The sequence below is a fragment of the Platichthys flesus genome, chromosome 23 (assembly GCF_949316205.1).
Source record: "Platichthys flesus chromosome 23, fPlaFle2.1, whole genome shotgun sequence".
Classification (NCBI taxonomy): domain Eukaryota; kingdom Metazoa; phylum Chordata; class Actinopteri; order Pleuronectiformes; family Pleuronectidae; genus Platichthys; species Platichthys flesus.
In genome coordinates this window covers 14,339,757-14,361,310 of record NC_084967.1, presented here as the reverse complement: position 1 = coordinate 14,361,310, position 21,554 = coordinate 14,339,757, and the positions used below count along the sequence as shown (strand labels likewise).

The following is a 21,554-nucleotide window of genomic DNA, read 5'->3' as shown; positions in this document are numbered from 1 at the left end:
CGTTTTTGAATTTTGGCGCTGCCCCGGCCCGCTGTGATGACGTCAATGCAAGATTCCACCAATAGCATCTCAACGGGAGAAGGCGAGGCAGCCAATCAGAGGTGAGGATGGCGGAAACCGGGAAATGATTTGGAACGCGACGAAAGCAAAACAAAACGTTCAGAGTTAAACAAAAACAACAACGGAATATTTAACTTTAAAATACATGTGTCTTAATAACAAGTGATGACGCATGTGTCTTACGCAAGGAACCAAATAAAGGTAAGTTTAATATTTGGGCTGTAACTACGAATGGAAACGTAACTAGACAAAGCAGCTGCTTGTGGGTGTACGTTGTTGTGATGCTCTGCTTAATGTGTTAAAAGAGTTTTATCGGTGTTTTTATTTATTTAGCTGGCCGGGAATGACTTCTTTTGATGCCCCGTAAAGCCTCAAACACAGGGAAGCCTCCATTGCTGTTTCTGGAGCGACCACTGAACGGAGCCAGACTCCAAAATGAGCCCGATGTGCGAGCAGCTCTTCAACCCAAAGAGTTCTTCACAGAGACACAAGCCCAGAGCAGCTCCACTCTTAATTCGTGGGTAAGTTGTGCGTCGATGTGAGCTTCCTGTGCAGCTATTTCACCGGCTAAATATGAATATTATATGACTTGTCAATCTTTCAGGTACACCCACAATTTGACACCTCACTCGCGGCTGCACCTCCAGCAAGAAGAGGGAGGAGGAAATGTCAGTCTACCACGAGCATCCTTGACCGTTGCAGTCAGCTGTCCAGGAAAACCAGTGTGTGCAAATTCCCCTCGTTATCGTTCCAGACGAGGTCAAGGGACAATCAACCGAAGAGCACACGCGCAAAGAAAGCCATAGAGCCGGCTGCTGTGCCCGATGAGGGAAATCTACCACACAAATCATGCCGAATCAAAAAGGCAGTTTCATGTGCACAGCAGGTACAGATGCCAAAGAGACAGTCGGCCTCAATTAGGAGAAAGAAAGTGGAGACATTCTCTGACGGTGCTGCATCCTCCAGCAGATGTGTTGACCAGGCTAAAGCCTCACCTATTCGAGGAGAGAAATGCACAGTTCCAGCGAACGCTTTAACACCCAACTCAGCTGAGTTCAGCAGTATCGGCCCACCACCCGATGTGGACACTCCGAAACTAACACAAGAGGGGAGCAGTTGTCCCTCTTCCCCCTCCGTACACTTGCTAGTGGCTCAATCATGTTCACCGCCAAGTAATCAGCCACCTGACATATTGGTGGCAGACACACCAGAGAGGGATTATGGGTTGAAGGTGACATGGAGGAAGCGGAAGGGTCTGATGTTGCTTTTAAAAACACGAGGTCTTCTCTCTGATTCAGATGTGATCATTCACAGCTGATGTTCAGGTTTGGTGAGAAGAGAATCAGGCAATAATGTCAACAGAGAATAAACCCCTGTTATTCACTGGACAATTTATGTGCTCAGAATTCTCCATCAAGCATTTTACTGAACTGAATTGAGCTCCTGCTTCTGATTGTCAAACATCAGGTTACTGTCTGTTTACTGTTTATTAAATTTTAATGACAAGACAAGGGGGTAATGATATAACTGCCTTACCCATCCTGTCTGTATAAGACTCAAATCTAATACTGAATAAATCTGATTATAGGTCTAATTACTGCAATATCCATTTCTCAGAATATGTTTACACAGATTCCACTAATACAGGGCTTTTCAAGATAATGTTGCAAATCAAAGGCAAGTCTTTTTTTCAAATTGCAACCTCTGGTAGAAACAAAATCTATTGATCCGGGCTGTGCCTACATGAACTATAACTGACATTATATCACCATATTTTTCTCAATGACACAACATCATGGGTTTCATAAAATAATTGAAAATTTGATCTATGTTTTTGATGCAATCCCATGTATCTCTAAACATCATGTATTACAACAAAAGAGATGTGTAATAATTATACGTGTGCAAAGAAAGAGGAGCAGTGTAGGTAAGGGGGGGGGCAGGTAGCTGTTATGCTTGTAAAAATGAAATTTAAAATCAAAACACACTGTTGAATAAAAAACTTTAGGCAAAACATTTCTGTCATGCTTCCAGAAATCTGATATTTTTGTAGTGATGGCCAAATGGAGGTCTTATAGAGATATATAAATATACATATAGAGTGTATATATATATATATATTTAATAAGATATATTTTCTGTTACAAAAGGTTTTTCCTTTCCATCCTTTTCAATTACACTCTCCTCCTCCGCTCGGACACATCCTCCAATCAGCGTCCAGCTAAGATCGCGGGCCGACCAATAGGAGCGCGGCTTCTTGGTGTGCTCGGTAACCAAGGACCGCAGTAACATCAGTCCTCCACAGACCGTGAGCCGCCGCACGAGGATCTTCCTTAGCAACCGTGGACGAACATGAGTTACTACAGCATAAGGTAAAAAAAACAATATTCATAAAACACGTTACTTTCCCGTTGCGGGTTTTCAGCCCCGCAAACTGTTTTGTGAGAAGCGAACCTGCGGCTCTTCCGTCTCTTGTTTTTCCTCCCCCGAGAAACTTCACTCTCGCCCCGCAACTTTCTCCCCGAGCTCCGCGGCGTCCAGGCGGCTAACGCTAGCTGCTCCTAACGGTAACAAGCTAGCTCCAGCTGGCGGGGAGGAAAACAAGTGACAGCGGCCGCGTTAGGAGCTGGTTTGTCGGGCTCGACGATGAGTGTTGGCCCCTGGACGTGGAGCTCAGCGGAGGAGTTAACGCCCGTAACATTGAAGCCATACTCGGGGGTGTGGGGGGGGGATACTTGCACAATTTTTTTAGCAACACAACGGAGAAGAAACATTCAGCTGGAACCACAAAAAGCTAACACACGTAACCAGGGCGCTAAATGTACGTGTGCTCGAACCTGTGGGAGTTGAGGAACGCACCAAACAGTGGGCAACACTGTGTTCTGCAATTCTGTACAAGACCATCCATGTTTATTTAACACTGATGGTCTTTGTCATTACAAACACTGCATCGCGAGCAATGTCCTTACCCATTAACTTCAATGGAATTAGCATACATGCAAATATATGGCATTTTCTATTTATTGATATCTATAGTTTTATATTTTAAGCTTTATTCTTGCACTGTTTTCACCTTCTTTTTAAATAAACTTACATTTGCTGCAACATTCATTTTACAGGCAATGTTAGTCTAATGCACAACTTTTTATAGTTTCAGGTATTTACTTAAACTTAAAATATTATATTGTCAATATCTCCACTATAATTCTTATCAGTGACAGCTCTGAGGTATCTATCTATCTATCTATCTATCTTTAAATGACTAGACAAGCCCACATCCCAGTGTCATTAAACATGCTACATGATTTGCATCACCGGTTGTGTTACAGTAGCGTGTCCAGTTGCTCCCACGGTGCAGCCTTGTGTTTGACTACAGTCAGTGATATGCAAAACAAACAAGGCGAAACACAACAAGGTTTGCATGTCATGTTTGAGCACGTCAGTCTGTAGCGTCTGTCTGTGCCGTGTCAGAGCATTCCTGTAGGGTTGTTCGTGTCCACACCACCCGAATGAGCCATACGGCCGCGGACGTATACATTCCTGTCATGTGTGCTTTATTTAAAAGTTACACAAAATCTGGCAACTGTTTCGAAACCTTAAAGCAACACATTACAACTTTTTTTATCTTCCATGTAGCAAAAACATACTTCATGGTCCACTGACTTGGAATATGGAGAGTGTTTCCTCTTTTAATTCCCACCTTTTGCCCTGAAGTCTAATGTTTCTTAATATAACTTTGCTGAGGGGCTGTGATCTCATGCAAGAAGAGCGTAATTCTGCAACCCCCTTGTTAAAATTCTGGAGAATCTGTAAGTGAGCCCATGTGAGTCTGCAGCTCGATACTATCCAGAAACTCACAGTGAGTGAGTGGGTGCGTTGACAGACACAAAACTGAAAAAACGAATTGAAAACAAATATCTAAGGATGAAAAAGATGTGCCATACAGGTAGAAGACATGTCACCTTGGAAAGACAAAGAACAAGTTAAAACACAAGAATCCTGAAGTGGATTCATGTTTGTTTGTACTCTTCTAAATAAGACAACCTCCTACTGTGTTCTGTGTGAAAGGAAAACTCTTGAAAATGTCTCGATTGTCGCAGCACATCTTTAATTCCACACCACAGTCCCTTCATTTTTCAAATCTATAACTCACCACATGCTATTTAAAGATAGTGGTACGACTAAAGCCAGAACTAAATGGGAGCAGGAGCTGGGGATGGAGCTTTGCCCAGAGCTTCATACCTACGGGAATTTAAAGTATGTCCCTTTTACTTAACTTCAATAGTTGCAGTCATATCTGTCATAGCCAGTGGTATGACGCTCTTACTGCCAAGACTCCTGTTATATCCCAATGCCTCAAAGATATCCTCAAAATTGAAATAATAAAATATTCACTGAGCGGCTCAAGGGAGAATTTTGTTTGCTTCACGGTTTGGAGCACTTGCCTTCTGATTCACCCCAGTGTGTATTTGCGTGTGTATATTTGTCTTTGTGTATGGTTTTCCCCTCTCTCTTCCTGTTGAGTTTGTATGGAAGGTGTGTGATCACTCCCAGATACAGTCAGCTATGATTGGGAGTTAGGTGAGGGTGTGTGTGTCTGTCTTGTAATGTTTGGGTCTTATTGATCTTATTGGGCTGTTTTTATTGTTATATACATATTTTTTGTCGTTTTATTCATCATCTTTTTGCATCTCATTTTGGGGAAAGTATACCGTCATGTTATCAGGTACAATGTAGAGTGCGTCAGAGTGCTTCCTGCAGCTCTCCTCTGACATGCACTCGACAGGTCACACAAACAGGTGTTGGACAGAAAGGGTCGTATATGCTTCTGTGGGTGCACGATGGAAGCTGCGCAATTTCAAACACGGGAGCAGAGGTCTGCTTTCATTTGGCAGGGAGATAGAAATCAGAGTAGCCACCACCTTTTTCCTGTTACAGTTGCAGTCTGATTATTAGATGTTATCAGACATGTAATCCAAAGCATTGTTTATAACATCATAGTGGTGATGAAAAGCTATTTTCTTTACAAGTAACCTTACAAATTTGTATGTTTCTTGCTTTATCCAGGATTATAAGATAGAAACGACTACTTTGCAGAGCTACCACCATATTTATGTTTCCCCCAGATGTCCAACAAGCTTTGCGATCTTACCCAAGGAATAGTCTTGGCCTTATTACTGTGTCGGTTTGGTAATGTGAGACACAGCCGTGGTCTCATTCCTGATCAGCACACCAGCTGTGATGTACACAGTTTGTGTTGGTTCACAGATGTCTGTTGCAGCGTTTTGTAATGATCAGTCTTGAAAGGCGGTTTAATGAGGTACTTGTCTCTACTTCTAATTTTCCTTTTTATTCATCTTTCAGCATTGCAATAATCTCAGTCCCTGTTTCTTACGATTGCTCTTTGTAAGAGCGAGTCACTGGAGAATTTTCCAAAGAACGAGAACTTGCGTAACATTTCCTCCCCTTCAATTGAACTGGTGACTGGTGGTCTCTGGCTGACACATCTGAGGAGAGACAGTTTCACAACAGCATCACAAGTGTAAAGTTGCAAAGACTCCCAACATGAGTGTTGTGTTAAAAGTGGGAGGCTGATATATGTGTCTCCTCCTTTCTGTTGCACGGTTCTAACACATAATGATAACTAACAGTTAACAGCTCCATTACTGTCTGTTACTCACCATAGTGAACACGATTGCGTAAGATTACAACTATAATTTTAGAAAGTTAAAACCATAGACTTTATAAAGAATGATGATGCGCCTCCACTTCCTCCCACTATCCAGAAATGATTAACAATGAAACATTATATGTACAATCTTTGCAGAGTATACTTTTGAACAAGCAAAGAAAGGCTACGAATAAGCTTCCCCCACAAATAAATATATATATATATATATATATATTTATATATATATATATATATATATATATCAGGGTTTTGCAGAAATTGTGAGTGCAGTTGAAACATGGAGTTGACCAACCAGGGTTTGGCCAAACAGCATGTGGTGCAGGCCTCCTAAAAAGGAATTGGTATGACATTTAAAATCAGCGTGTCATCTTATAAGAGCAGAGTTTTACCATCCTTATAAATCAAGTCAATTAAAACAAATTCTCCTCATGGTAAGCGCTGGACTGCTGCAGCCTCAAACATTTAGGTTTGTGGTGGAGTTGTGATTTACTGTGGTTGTCCCGTGGATTCCAAACACACACGGCCCAGCTGGTCCGAGTAACACACTCAGTATCTCACGTGCTGAGAGACTGGAAGATGAAACATTTCTGGTATTTGTAATAAAACTCACTTGAATAATTCAGACGTACCAACATTTTGTAGAGTTTTCGCTGTATGTTCAGGACGAGGTAGAGTTTCTAGCATCATGTTAAGAAGACTGCTTTCACCCGAAGAAGAATCCGTCTGTAAAACAGTTAACGAGCAGCAGCTCTCATTTCATATCCACCTTAACAAGATGGAGCATCACTGTAGGAAGCGTCATGTGTCTTCCTTGTGGTCCCCAAGAGAATTGGTATTATTACCAGCTCTTGTAGCACATTTCCATCATTTGTTTTGAGCTCAGTAATTACTCCCTCTGGTGAACGACTCCCCTGCTTATCATCCATTGACATATTTGTCATTATCCCACCGTCTCTCAGGACAAACAAACACAAACACGCTCATCATTTACCTCGATGCCCCCCCCCCCCCCCCCCCCTGCTCTTGCAAATAAGCACAGGAAAAAAAAAACACACGATTGGGAGGCTGTGGTTTCCTAGCAACTAGATGAAGTCCCCCTCACTGTCTGTTTTTAGACAGGATGATGATCTATAGGCATATTGTGGGGAATGAAGACTGGAATATTTTACTCAAGTGCTGACAGACAATACCGGGCAACGTAGTGATGTTAAGGGGACATTTGGGTTATTTAAAGATTTATGAGATGCCAGACAAGGCAACAGACAGTGTCTTCCTGTATGAGTCAGAGGAAATGACGGATAGCTGAGTGATTCTGAAAGTTGTCGAAAGTAGTGAAATACAGGAACTTTGGTGACGGCTGTTAATGTAGAAATACTTCCAGCTTTCTGTCAAACAGTTTTCCAGAGATGTTCCCGCCGGCCCCCTGCTGCTACCTGTCCTGTCGGTTCATATAACTTTGGGGGAAGTTTGTCGAACATTCCCACTTTGCTCTGTTAATGTTGATGAGGTGATATGTCATGATTTAAGCCCGTCACTGTCATACCTATCCCCAGCTGAATCCCTGTGCATTGCCTGAAGTGTGCAGTCATGGTAACACCAGCTCCAACCCTCCCAACCTCAGTCTGCCTCAACACTGGGAGATGTTACTCCCCTCGGTGGGACACAGCTACTCTAACGCGGTGACATAACAGCAGAGCTCTTGGTGCCTGCAGGGCTTACCGCTGGGCACGATTGCACAGTAACGCTGGTGTACCTCCAAATTAATATTTTTGTAACAGTGTAGATAGGACAGCCCCAGGACTATACATTCCTGCAGCCGCATCCATGGACACCTTAAAGAATGAGGGATCTCAGCCTGTCTACAGTCGCTGGTCATACAGGTAGCTGCACACATCCCACTCTGCTGCTGCCCTCGGAAGACTTACAGTTTGTTTGTTCGAGTTGGACTCGTACATCAACACAGACACAGATTCTGGCTTCAGTCGTCCAAGCTGTATTTCAGGGTTTAGAATTGCAGAGCAGCCTCTGCCAGGACGGAGGTTGGAGCTGTTGTAATGTTTCTTCCAGTCACACTGGAGCTAGGATTCCCAGCTGGATGGTCGACCTGCAGTCAAAGATCTGCCTCTTGCTCATGTTTCCACCACCACGTCTTTACTTATTCAGAGTATCAGGCTGTGACTTTGTGTGCTGTAACCAGAGTCCAGACGATTTGTGCGTGTGTCTACTCCAAATTGTTTCCTATATGCTGTTTTAAAACGGCATATAAACAACTTAAAACATGCGTAACTAGATACCACTGATTTCTAAAACAGCTGAATTTGTTTCTGACTGGTAAATGCGTCTCTTTGTTGAGGCTCCGTGATGTCTAGATGCTTTCGTAATCACAGTATCACTACTACTCTTGTACTGTTTTTGGACAAGAACTCTAGAAAATATCCGGAAGATTGGTTCACATATGACAAGTTCACAGGAAACATTCATGTGAGGAGTGGCGCCTGGGTAGAGCACACAGGAGGCAGGACATGAATTATAATTTCTGTTCTGGAAGCTTGAATCTTCAAGTCTTTCCAACTTGACATCTTTGTCTGAAATCATTGCATTTGTAAATCAACCACTTCATGTTTTCCTGAAGGATCTACTGGTCTTTGACTAGCATGTGGGAAGACACAGTGATGCTGAGGAAAGAGATAAAAGATACAACATCATCAGATCCTTGCTCAACACCTCTTGAAGCTGCTCCACAGCTAAATCCAGAAGTTTTGAAGTGGCATAATTATTTACGTTTTAGCTTCACAGTGAAAGTGTTGTGATGGTGAAGTTATCAGGTTTTGTACCACAGTGTCTGAACAGACACATAGAGCAAAACCTGCGCTCCCTGACCATAAACTATCATTATAGCTGCAGATGCTGCTCAGTGGTAAACCCACTTATATGCTCACTCAGTTGCACACAAACAATCTACCGCCCTATGTGAGCTCTACCCAACACGAGCCACCAGAGACTGCCTGTCCATAGAGCTACACTGTGCCCATCCTCCTTTCATGCATGTCATTTTGGTATAATTTGGTATAATTTCTCTTTGTGCTCACTTTGCTCTCAGCCACAGGCAATGAAGCATTTCATCTTATCAGCTCTCATTTAATCCTGCATGCTCTCCAAGTTGGAACAGCCTGTGGCAGAAATTAATTACACTTTCATTCAACTTTCAAATTTTCTTTTTGAAGTAGGCAAAGTGGAAGGCTTTTAATTAAAATTGACAACAGACAAATTGGACCTTACTCCAATTATAAGAGCCCTCTGGTTAATGCCAGGCACATTTTCTTTTTAAAAATAGCTTTGATATTGTCTTCTGGAAATAAGTCACTGATCGACTTGTCACCTCTGAACCAATGGCGTATCAAAATCACATTAGTCCTGAGTATTTGTATTTAGGTGTGCAGCAGAAAAACAATTACACGCCTTGGTTCAGCCGCCGCCTCCTCCTCCTCTGTCGCTCAGTGAGTCTTTACAGCACAGTGCTAAGGCGTCCAGTTACGATGGAGCTGTACTGAACTGGACGCAGGTTTTTAATCAATGCTGGTGGAGGCGAGCTGTGGACGGAGCCGGAATCCCCATGGTTACTTTGGTCTGATACACAAGGAAGGGACAACAGTGGCGTGTCGCTCTCTGATGAAACATTGATCACTCACAGCTGTGATGAGGCACCAAGTGTGTGTGTATGTGTGTGTGTCCCCGGGGGGGGTTGTCTTGACGCCCTGCAGATTGACGTCTTAATGATAAACTCTAAGGGATCATGTCTTTTATTTTACCTGACACCTGCTCAGCAATTATCCTCTGAGTTCATTATCAATAACTGTCCACTTAATTAACGCCTCTGCTTGTAGTCAACTAACAAATCAATTAACCCATACAGGATGATTGGATTTGTCGATTTTATTTAATATCCCATACATCTTTGGATCTTGTTAATTTGTGTCACTCTCTTATTTCCGACATGTCCGGTGCTTTGTGCCAAATTGCCAAATGTTCCAGACCCTCCAGCTCTGCCAGCTTCTCCTCAAACGCAACAACAAGGTAAACAGCAACACACACATACACACCCCACAACACACACTCACACAACAAGCATCTCCTGTTACACCTGTGAGTTGAATTACTCGAAGATTACCGACAGACTTAAAAATGGATTTCAAATTACAGATCATCATTAAATGACCAGCAACTTTGGTGCATGGTCAATTAGAGTACGAGGGGAGATCTTCAAAAAGCATCCATGACGCAAATACCAAATTAATCTTTTCATAGTTTCTATTTCCTTTTCCTTGATAAGATGAGTCACTAGTTTTGATTCCTCTTTTGTCTGGAAACAAACTAATTGGCAGGTCTTTATCTGGTTAGACGTCCCTGAATCACACTGTTCAGACAAAGAGAGAACAGTATCATTACAACAGAGATCGTGTTGCAGGTAGAAAACATCGGGTTTGAAAAGACGTCACTAATATGTGTTCATAATAATAAAGAAAAATATGATAGCAGATATCTTTATCTGACTGACATTGAATAACTAATAATTATAGATCAGTAACTATTTAATAACTTTAAACCGTATTACCAGCTGACAGCAGGATGTGAGAGGGTACAGATATTCTGATAAGTCCTTCCCTCTGATGCCACATTTGCATCTTTGCCACCATGAACTCAATGACTTCCTCTGACACTCGAGCTTGTGCTGTGTGTTGACACAATGCTAATGACTTCACACGATGCTCATCACGCCTGTCAGCACCAGGTAAATCTCTTTGTTTACCAGAGTGCAAACATGGATTACTATTGTTGAGGTTTAGTTGTTTTCAACTTTTTATTAGCTGACTTATCTGGCTGACATGTGTTGAGTGATTCACAGGTTTTATCCACTGTTCACTTCTCTTACACACTCACTGGCTCAGTGTTAATACTGAATTGATTAATAAATGATTGTGTGACAGTAGGAAGAGCTCATCAACAGCTTCCTCTGTGTCCACGTGTGTTTGTCACCCAAATGTCTTACTTCCTCTAGTCCTCAGCCCTTGATTGTGTTCAGTGTTCTCTATTAGAGTGGAACAGGATTATTAAGGCACAAATGAGTTTCCGGCACTCAACACCTTTTGTCATTCACCTACTGTCCTCCGGAGATGAGCTGTGATGTGTTACGTCAGCGAGCATCAGGCTCGAGATCCTTAAGTAGCGTGTGTGTCATCACCTATACACACTAGACCTTCAGAGAGGATGCGAAAGCGACTGAGAGACACAGAGGAATGAGTCAAACATTTGATGAGCTTATGGGGGAGATAACGCTTCTCTTCTTCCCCTTAATTCCCTTCTATCAAAAAAAACATTCGTGCCAAGCAGAACATGTAATACCTGAAGATTCACTCGACTGAGTAAGATGAGAGATATGAGAAATGGAGTTTGTGACCCTGCACACAGAGGAAGACAGCAGAGACGTAGTGTATGTCTCTGACTCAGACGCTGACAGTACAAACTCCTGCTGTTGCCCTTTTCTCTCCTCCATGTAGCTAAGCAACATGGACCCAGTCCCTTCAGATAGGTGTCCAGGGTGAACGCCCAGAGGACCCGGTGTGCGAGGCATTCTCTCAGCTGGAGATTTGTCCTTCTCTTTCTTCCTTGTACAAACTCGCTTTCTTCCGTTTTTTCCTCTATGAGCGAGCGGTGCCACGTTACAGCTTCAGTCTCAGAAGGTCAAAGATATCCCTGTCATATTATTTTAAGTTTAAGTCCATATAGGGTCCTGTAAGCTACATGTCTTTAATTCTCTTTCCATCACTACATTTTCTTTTTAAAACTGCTGCTACTGTGATGAAAAGAAACGCCTTGAATAGTTTATGTTTGATTAAATATCATACATGATAAAAGGGCTTCATTGCTTTATATTAACGCAGCAGCAGTGATGCCCTCTACTGGTTTGAGCAGGGAACATCTAAATCCAATCTAAATGCCTTGTGAAATGTGAAATCTCTGATTCCTTACGATGTTTCTCCTTCTCTCTGCAGCGGCATCGAAGATGACAGCGCCAGTCTTATGCAGCAGAAGCTTGAAAAACAGGTCGGAAGCTTCTGTTGTTTCCTCCTTTCATTGTTCTAAAAAGAGAGTGGTGTCTCCAATGTGGTGCAGATCCCTGCTGTTATTACTACTCACACTAAGATGTCTGTTTTAGGCTGAGGGCAAACATCGACCTTATGAGCTCCAGCTAAGATTTTGAGTGATACTGGTAAATGAAAGGGCAGAGGAGGCCCTGTGTTCTGCTCCTTTTGTCACCGAGGGGTGCCAGCTGTTGGCAGGAGCAGCTTCAACATCATGCAGCGGTGTGCAGTTTGCTGATTAGTGTTTTTCACCTGCACAGTCACTTGGAATTTTAATGCTCATACTGACTCCTCAACCCTGAACCGCTCCCTGTTGTCGCTCGTTACAAAAATACAAAGTGCCTCACGAAATGCATGGGAAGGAAAACAAGAGAAAACACAGATAAGGAAGATTGAATGAAAGAAAAACAAATGTCCATTATAACCAGTTTAAAATCAGGTTTTAGGCAAAGATTTTAACCAGTCACCCCCAGTTACTGGCCTTGATTTAAGCACTGCTAGCAATTGTTGGTAGGAAGATCTTATCATATGGCTTATGGTGCATATGAGACAGCAGCTCTCTAATATAACTGGTACTGAGCAGTTAAATATATCAAACAGATTTCAAAAATCAATCCGTAATTGAACTGGAACGGAACGGAAATGAGCATCGGAGAGAAATGTGCCCTTTGTGCTTGTTGTTGGGTAAAACGCGAGCAGCAGCTGAAGCAGAGACACTGAAGATTGTCTGCTACATGACGAGACGTAGCCTTTCCTCCGCCGCACATTTGTTCCCCTTTCATCCTTTCTCTCCTCCCGAACGCTCCGTGAGACGCTTTATCCCCGAACGTCGCTGCAGAGCGGCGGCGTTGCACTTTGATTTGAGCTCGAAGCCGCGCGGCGCTATCTCAAACGTCAGGCGGAGAGAAACAGGAGAACCAGACTGGTGAGTTCAAAGTGAGGAGGATTTACTGCGGGGCGCCTGTTTGTGCATGCTGCAGCCCCAACAGCCTCACTTGAGTCTTTTGTCCTTACATAACTCACAAGGACAAACACACATGCAATCGAGTCCAGAGGGGAGATCAAATGAAAGTTGTGGTAAAGAGGAATAAATATATTAAACATATATTATTATTTCCCCTGTGTTTGCACTCACGTTGGCATTTTCCCTCACCTTGATTCAAAGAGCCAAATGAAAATCATTCAGATATTAAATCCAGAATGATTGTGACTGAGCGTATATCTCACTCTGAGCGCGCTTCACAGCCTCCCTCTCTCCCTCTCTCCCTCTCTGTCTCTCTGTCTCTCTCTCCTTTTGGAGTGCTAATGACCACTGATTCAGTCAGCAACACACACACAGACACACACAGACACACACTCCAGCGCTCAGTATTTGGATGAGAGACAGAGCGGTTTCTTTCCAGAGGAGGCTGTTGGTTTATTGATCCTCCAGCTCAGCCCCAGAGAAGGAATGAGCGACAGGAAGAGAAAGTCCTGCTCAGGAGAAACGCTGCTGTTGGGACTTAGCTGTATCTGAGCTCCAGACCACCAGGACCTGTGATGCTATTCCTGTAGAGAAACTTTGCCCCACGCTTGTTACAGGATGTCAATGGAACGGGTTTGTAACTTTTTCATCTGTCTCCAGATAAGATTGTTCCAGTTATATCCAGCAAGCAATTTTAACTTTAAACTTCTCAGTTTGTGATGTGTGTGCCCTCGTTGTTTTTTCTTCTCCTCCCTATGTAATTGTTATCAGATTGTTTGAAAGGGCACACATGATTATACAGTATGTTTCAAGTCACCATCTCTGTTCCCATGTTTTGCCAGACAAAGGAAAGACTGTAAAAGCCTGAGTGAAGTCACATCCTGGGCCGAGTCTTTACACAAGAAGGAATATTACAATAGATTGGCTCAAAATAGTTCACTGTGAAGGAAGAGAGAACAAACTGGTCAAACTTTGATTGTGTGTAGAATAAGTTCAGGGTAGGGCTTGGTGATATGGTCAATCATGAGATCAAGTATATCAATATCGCTTTTTTAACTTTTAGGACAGATTTCTGCTCCTGAGTGAAGGTTATGGTTTTAAGTTCTTACCTATACTTGATTAACAGAGCACAATACATAAGCATTGTATCAGCTATATTGGACTTTTGTTATATTGCCATCGATGACAGTTTTTTATTGTGATAATTATTGATATTGTTTTATTACTCAACCTGAGTTCAGTGTGCCGCTAATCTCAGTTTTTTTTTTTTTTTTATATAAACAACTTTTTGTGATTTCAGTTAGCTGAATCTATAATGAGTATAAAACTATAAATGTTTAAATACTCATGGTGCATCAAAACATTTGCAGGGAGATGTGGAACTCGTTCATCCTTAGACTTTCTTTTTTCCCCAGATCACCATTTAATAATTATAAAAATTCCGCTTCATGTTTTATTCATTTGCTGAAAGCGAGCGTGCAAATCCTCCGTCTTTTGAAGAGACAGATGAAGGTCTGGATTGTACCGCTCAGCTACAGCTTGCCAATTAAATGACTATTTCCCACATTTGCAACACTCTCACGTGTAATCATATTAAATAAGGTTTTTCACAGATGAGTGGTTACTGTGTGGTTGTAAAGAGGGGGGGGGGGGGGGGCAGCAAGACCGACCCTGAGCTCTGGCACAATGACCGCTGAGTTATGAAAGCTTTTTAGTCCCGACAAATATGAGACAAGGCCTCCCGGTGTCTTCCAGCTCACTAAACAGCATCACTAAACAGGACTCATCGCTGTGCCTTTGACTCGCCAATTAACGCGCTTGCATAATCCATGGGCTGCTCTGACCGCAGAGGCCGGGGCGCAGGGTTGAGCGGATATAACATGAAGTCATTATAGGTTTATATCACAGGAGCCAAAGGAGCATGTCAATTCGGTTTAGTCACTAAGCTGAGAAGGAAGAGGGAGAAGTCCTGTCACAGTTTGAAGATGTTGAGACAGAATCTTCTTGTGATGGACGAGCAAACAACACCGATGAGACTCTGCATCCATTACTTTGGTCTTTATTTGATGGCTTTATTTCCATATCGAAATATATTTAACAGGGTTAAACGTTTGGTCAACAGAGGGCACTGTTGGAACAGAAGCAGCGGAGGAAGCGTCAGGAGCCGCTCATGGTCCAGCCCAACACGGAGGCCTGGCCCCGGCGCTCCAGGACGCGGCGCGGGGAGGAGCAGGCGCCACTGGTGGAGTTCCAACCCAGTATCGTAAACGATGTCAACATGGATGGTGAGGGGGAAACAACTCATCATAAACCCCCCCCCCCCCCCCCCCCCCCTTCACATTTGGGGAGCGTCGTTTTTTTACAGTCTATGATTCTTTCCTACAACCAGAACATTTACAACTAAGGTCCAACTGACTTACAGCTTGTTTCTCTCACTAGGTTTTGATGGCCCAGCCGCCTTCATGAGCTCAGAACTCCCTGATCTCGGAACCAGAATCCAGATCCTCTCACCGAGCCAAACCCAGAACACGTCCCAGTCCCAGCCTCAGTCCCAGTCTGAGTCTCAGTTCCAGCTTCAATCCCAGCCTCAGTCTCCAGCTTGTGAGGAGCCCGAGAGAGACCGAGACACTGAGACGCTGCTCGAGCCCAAGACGGACATCCACGAGTTACTGCAGAAACAAGGTGAGTCCCGACAGAGACGTTTGACAAAGCTTAAGACTTTACAAGACAGATATCACCCATATTAGGAAAAGAGCTGTCTAATTGTTGTTTTTGGAACAAAGAACCAAAGTGTTTGGATTAATAAACAACTTCCTAAACCTAGATAATCTGTCAAAAAAAGTTATGTACCGGAGAGCAGAGACTAAAAATCCACAACACATGATCTTTTCTGGTAGAATGAAGTTGTGCACTGACTCCAAAAACAGCCTAACAGTCAAAAAGAGTTTTAAACATCCTGCTTGGTTTTGGTTCGAGTCCATGTTAGTGATTGGCCAATCCTGCGTCTTGTCGGATGACGCCGTGATGCATCGCAGCAAAAGTTGAATTCGATTCAAGTTGTTGGCAGCATGGTGCAGAGCTGCTTTGTTGCTGCTCTATTTCCTGATCTCATTCCCAGTCTTAGTAAACAATGTTAGACAGTTCAACACAAGCTCAGTGTGACATGAGGTGGAAGAAGTGAAGCTCAGATATAAACAAACACTGAAGAGAGGAGAGACGAGAGGAGGTTCCTCAGATCAGGATGAGCTGTCGTCTTAATAAGTGTGTGAATCCACTCTCAGTTAAAGTGATCACAGTCACGGATCAGGAGCTCTGACTCTGAAGCTTTCCTGCTGCTGTGAAGAGCGGAGATACAGACGCTGGTGGGACTGACAGTGACGCAGCGAGAAATGGGTCATTTAATAATAGGGCAGAGCATTGTTCCCACTGCCGTCTATCTGTGGCACCATTGCAGCTTCTGCCAGCCACACTCACCCCACCAGCTGCTAGGGCGGCATTTATAGTTTAATTTGTTATCCACTTGCCCCTGTAGACAAAATAAAGTTTGTCTTCTTGACATCTGTACTTTCATTACACAAGAATCTGGCTGCCCCGGTCTGAGCTCCAGTAGAAGATGTGATTGTGCTTCTCATTGATGGAAGCGCTCATTGTTAGTGTCCTGTTAAAGACAGGAAGACGTCCTCTATCTTTAGCTTCCCGTCTTTGCTTATTATCCCCACGCCTGAGGACATAGAGGAAATATGTGAAAGCTCATTCAGTCAAAGTCTGTGTTTTTGTCCATGATGTGTGAATTTTTTATTTTCTGCCCTGTGCAAACTTTTCTGTGGACGGTTTTGTTCAGCAGTTTGTTGATCGGAGCGTTGTGAGTCCGCGCTGACGTTTCCAGATGGTTGATTTCATGAGCCACTGACTCACACAACTTTGTTTGGTATTTTAATTGGAGCCCTGTAGTCACTGTGGGTCTCAATCTGTATTTGTAATGACTCGGTCTTTGTCTGGTAGAAAGTTGCACATCCACGGTTCAGCTACTGTAAAAACACCAGAAACGAACCTGCGATCGTGTTATTAAACAGTGATAAATAACACTTTAACACTCGCCTTATACAAAACAGCATCAGTCAATTCAAACCCTGACCTCATTAGAATCTGCTGAAGATCCAGGAGGAGGTGGCAGAAGTGTCTGAGGTCTGAGAGCAAGTAGAAAGTGTTCAGTGTGTGTGAAGATGGCGCCATGTAATTAGTCCAACTTTAACATACTCTATAGATGTTATCATCATTTCTGGTCGAGCTTTTGATTCACACGTTACATTTAATCACAAACGTCAACACATCAGAAACAGTTTCCCCTGCTCACCGAGATGTTTCAGATGGAACCGCAGCTGCAGCCAAGAGCCGCGACCCGGCGGATAAATCCAATTATCAGCGCAGAGACAGATGTCTCAAGCGGTCTAGATCGGCTGCAGTCAGCCAGGTCCATTCTCACATCTTCACGACTGTGTGGCCGCACTGAGTCGTCTCTGTGGAGAACACGCAGCCCCACGGAGGGACGTGGGCCTTCATCTCCAAACATGAAACCCACAAACTGACTAATAGAAAGATTCATCCACTGTGACAGGTACAGCTTCAGTAGAGACTTGTAAACTGTTGGTTGGATGAGCAAACTGAATTATCGTGTTGTTCAGTCTGATAAAAAGATATATTTGGAGATGACTCGGTTGGATTCACTTATTCCTTCCATTTTCTTCCTTTGCTGCTTCAGATTTGAAGTCAGTCTCCTCCATGTGGAAGAAAAACACTTCAGAGAAACGCAAAAGTCTTCATTTAAAAAAAATATATATAACTTAGATCTAGAAAATATAGATTGTTAATGTAAAATATGACTCAAAAAGCTCACTTTGTCTAATTGTTATCATCCGGTATATATAACTATTCAAAGGGAGTGTGTGTAACTTTGTAATCCATTACTCCCTGCTTCAACTGTTGCTCAGTTCTTGAGAAACATATAAAAAATACACCTGAGGGACAATTTTGTACCAAGAGTAAAGAAACCTTCTGGGAAGAAACAAAATAAAGTCTTTCAGTCTCTTCCGTAGTTTGATTTGAACCTCTGGGACTTATCTTCCTTCTTATGTCTTGTTTGAATAAACATCACAGCGGGAGAATAATGAATACTTTCATTTTGCCTCCTCTTCCTCACCAGGCCTCTGTGGCAGCATGAACTTCGATGAATCCAGTGAAAACGAGGAGGACACGGAGGAAGAACGGACACGTTCCCTGTCGCCTCACGCAGACTCCACCCGGCCTGAGTCTGCTGCCAGCGGCAAAGACGTTTCAGTGAGTCACCGACCAGCCTCAGGTTATAGACCACCTAATCCCAATGTCATCCGAATGACTCAAATGTTTTTGTGTCCCTCTGCCCAGGAGGTCGTGACCCCAGGATCCCCCACACCGGACAGCTCTCTGATCGACGTGGCGAATCTGGAGGAGTTCGTCGTCCGCCCGGCTCCACGCGGCATCACGGTGAAGTGTCGAATCTCCCGGGACAAGAAGGGCATGGACCGCGGCCTGTACCCCACCTACTTCATGCACATGGAGCGAGATGACGGCAAGAAGGTGAGAGAGGGCCGTGCTATTCTGAGAATTCATTAAATCCCTGTTGGGACATGTGGAGACATTTATCGTCTTTTTCCAGGTGTTCCTGTTGGCAGGCAGGAAGAGGAAGAAGAGTAAGACGTCCAACTACCTTATTTCAGTGGACGCCACCGACCTGTCTCGTGAGGGAGAGAGCTTCATCGGTAAACTGAGGTAAAACCACAATCTCCTCTCAGATCCGCCTGCTTGTCAATAACATTCCTGAATTTAAATGTGAAAGGTCACGGTCAAATCCTCCTGATATCCTCCTGAAAAGCTTTTTTGGGGTCGTGCTTGGCAATGGAATTTTGTGCTGATGGTATAAAATCAACTTGAACAAGTGTGTGACAAATAGCTGAGCTCACCAGGACTATGACCAAAGGCTCTATCCATGCAACCCACTACAGGTCCAACCTCATGGGCACCAAATTCACCGTGTACGACAACGGCACCAACCCCTGCAAGAACCCCGGGGCTCTGCTGGAGGAGAGCAACACAAGACAGGAACTGGCCGCCATCTGCTACGTGAGTGACAGACCAGTAACAACCAGTGTGTCTCCTGTTCATTCGTTATATGAACCGGAACTCTCTGTGCCGTTTGGCAGGAAACCAACGTACTGGGATTCAAAGGACCACGGAAAATGACCGTGGTCATCCCGGGCATGAACATGAACTTCGAGCGAGTCCCCGTGAGACCTCAGAGTGTGAGTGTGACGCCTCCTTTTATTTCAAACTTGTGTTATTGAGCACAAACCTGTTGTGTAGGTTGTTAGAAGGGATGTGTGTGTGTGACAGGAGCAGGAGAGCCTCCTCAGCAGGTGGAACAGCCACTCACTGGACAACCTGATCGAGCTGCACAACAAGGCCCCGGTGTGGAACGACGACACTCAGTCCTACGTGCTCAACTTCCACGGCCGCGTCACTCAGGCCTCCGTCAAGAACTTTCAGATAGTTCACGACAACGACCGTGAGTTCACATCCGTCCTGATCGTTGTTAGATTTCCCCTCTGTCTTTTGTATGTTTGTTTGTTTGTTTGTTTGTTTGTCAGGAGGATTACACAAAAACTATGAAATATATTTCTAGGAAACTAATAATTCATGGATCTTGATTAAATAAATCAAACGTATTTAGTGAACTAATATCTACGAGTGTGTTTAAAATGTTTGACATTTCATATCATATATTCTCTGCATACTTTCATATATTTCCATCCAGTGTATGATCGAGTCTGTTTCCCCCCCCCCAACCAGCCGACTACATCGTGATGCAGTTTGGCCGCGTGGCCGAGGACATCTTCACCCTGGACTACAACTATCCCATGTGCGCCCTCCAAGCCTTCGCCATCGGCCTGTCGAGCTTTGACAGCAAGTTGGCCTGCGAATGAGCACGCACACACCCCCCCCGCCGCCTCTGTCCTCAGATCTCCTCTCAGGAGGTCGCCCCGGCAGCACCGCTGTCACATGGGCGTCCCGGGAGTCGCACGGATAAAAAGAGAAAAAACTGTGATGAGAGTGAAAAGACGACGTTGGTCACGTGTCGGTGAATCCGACGACTCTCCTGGTTCCTGTTTTTGAGTTTTTTGTTCCAATTTTTACAGTTTGTTCCACAATCAGTTTTTACCCGTTGTGTACTGTAAGTGTGTACAAATGCACGTGTGTACAAAGTGAAAGGGAAACACACTCACACGGCTCTTATCTGTGCTGGAGACAGGAGCTCTTGTTAGACACTCAAACCTCCGACCCTGTGTGAGGACGTGTGTATTAATCCTGTCTTTTCTGTCGTGTCCACTCGTCTGGCACCACCTGCTGGCCAAACCTTATATCTGTCAGTAACCAGTTCTTTTTCATCCATCCTCGACTCTAGCTTGGTTTTTAACCTTGTTCCCTCCTGTCTGTGTGATTTCTCTATCCTTCCCTTAGAGCTCAGTCTGACCTCCTTCCTTTGTTCTCGTGTCGTCAGCCCTCTGATTTGTTCCCGTGTGGAAAGTGCATTATTCAGGACAGACCTGTTCTTTTTGAAAGTGTAATTTTTTTAATCATGTGACCGTGTTACTTTTTTCCTTTTTGTCTTAAAGATGATTTGTATAATGGTAAAAAAAAAACTAGCAAAAAAAAACAAACGCAGCATTGCACATTTTAAGAGAAACTGTATATACAAGAACATGTAATATCTTTTCTGATTTCTTTTCAAGTCTTAAAATGGTTAAGGCCATTTCAATGGAAATTTGAAATGAAGGATTTAAGTTGATAAATCATATATTCATGGTTACACACATTATTTAACCAAGATTTCACTTTAATCTTCAGTCGACTGTAGATGTCGTTTTAAAGTGACGTTTTGTTGAGTTGTAGAACGTTTGTTTAAAGTCTAAATCTCGTCTGTTTCAACCTCTCTTTTGAATTATGAGTGGAAGTTAAAGGGACAGTTTAGTTTATGAGGCTTTACATCATCATCGAACGTCACCAGTACTTTGATTTAAAGTACTGTGCGCCTGTGAAGTACCCCTGGAAACAGAACTGTGTATTACACACAGTTACTTTTAATTGTTTTCATCTGGATCCTTAATCGATGGTTTTAAAGGAATTAAAGATATTTAAAAAATAACTGTGCCAGCAGTGTATAGAAAATCGTGTTTTGTAACCAAAAATGTTGGTTTGAAAATCAAATCAAGATTTATAGAAGATATTTTGAAATACTTTTAAAAGAAGAGACTATTTGAAACTAACACGCTATCAGGTATGTTTGTATTTTAACAGATGGAAAATATGACACTAAAAACTTTATGTAAACGCAGTGAAACACGAATGTATCCGGTGAACTGTTTATTTTCATCAACGGACAGATGTCAATTTTATTCAGAACATCTCCAAGTAGAAAAAACAAAAGTGCTTATTTCAACAAACGTTTAAATAAAAATGTTTTAAATGACCAAAATAAAAGACATTTCGAGAAAGTGCTTCACATGTTTTTGTTTTTTAAATGCATTTTTTAACATTTTAGCTCTGAGGTAGAACTTCATTGCACATAATCTACGTTTTGTAAATTTTAACGAGAGCAAACTGAACT

The 21,554-nt window shown here is 43.2% G+C and overlaps 2 protein-coding genes across 3 annotated transcripts; both read left to right on the top strand.

The window, feature by feature from the left end:
- Positions 1-115: 115 nt before the first annotated feature.
- Positions 116-2,064, top strand: rhno1 (RAD9-HUS1-RAD1 interacting nuclear orphan 1). Its single transcript, XM_062382344.1, has 3 exons — positions 116-261; positions 394-581; positions 665-2,064. The coding sequence occupies exons 2-3, from the start codon at positions 417-419 to the stop codon at positions 1,376-1,378; spliced, it is 879 nt and encodes a 292-aa protein (XP_062238328.1). The 5' UTR covers positions 116-261; positions 394-416; the 3' UTR covers positions 1,379-2,064.
- A 303-nt stretch (positions 2,065-2,367) lies between these two features.
- tulp3 (TUB like protein 3) lies at positions 2,368-21,444 on the top strand. Of its 2 annotated transcripts, XM_062383307.1 has the most exons (12): positions 2,368-2,432; positions 9,785-9,826; positions 11,803-11,854; positions 14,979-15,141; positions 15,296-15,538; positions 18,057-18,190; positions 18,278-18,469; positions 18,549-18,661; positions 18,895-19,012; positions 19,093-19,191; positions 19,283-19,454; positions 19,739-21,444. In XM_062383307.1, exons 1-12 carry the CDS (start codon positions 2,413-2,415, stop codon positions 19,870-19,872), a joined length of 1,482 nt encoding a protein of 493 aa, XP_062239291.1. In that variant the 5' UTR covers positions 2,368-2,412; the 3' UTR covers positions 19,873-21,444. The 2 variants fall into 2 exon arrangements, with proteins under 2 accessions (XP_062239291.1, XP_062239292.1); XM_062383308.1 differs by lacking the exons at positions 2,368-2,432; positions 9,785-9,826; positions 11,803-11,854 and adding an exon at positions 13,232-13,489.
- The last annotated feature ends 110 nt before the right edge of the window (positions 21,445-21,554 follow it).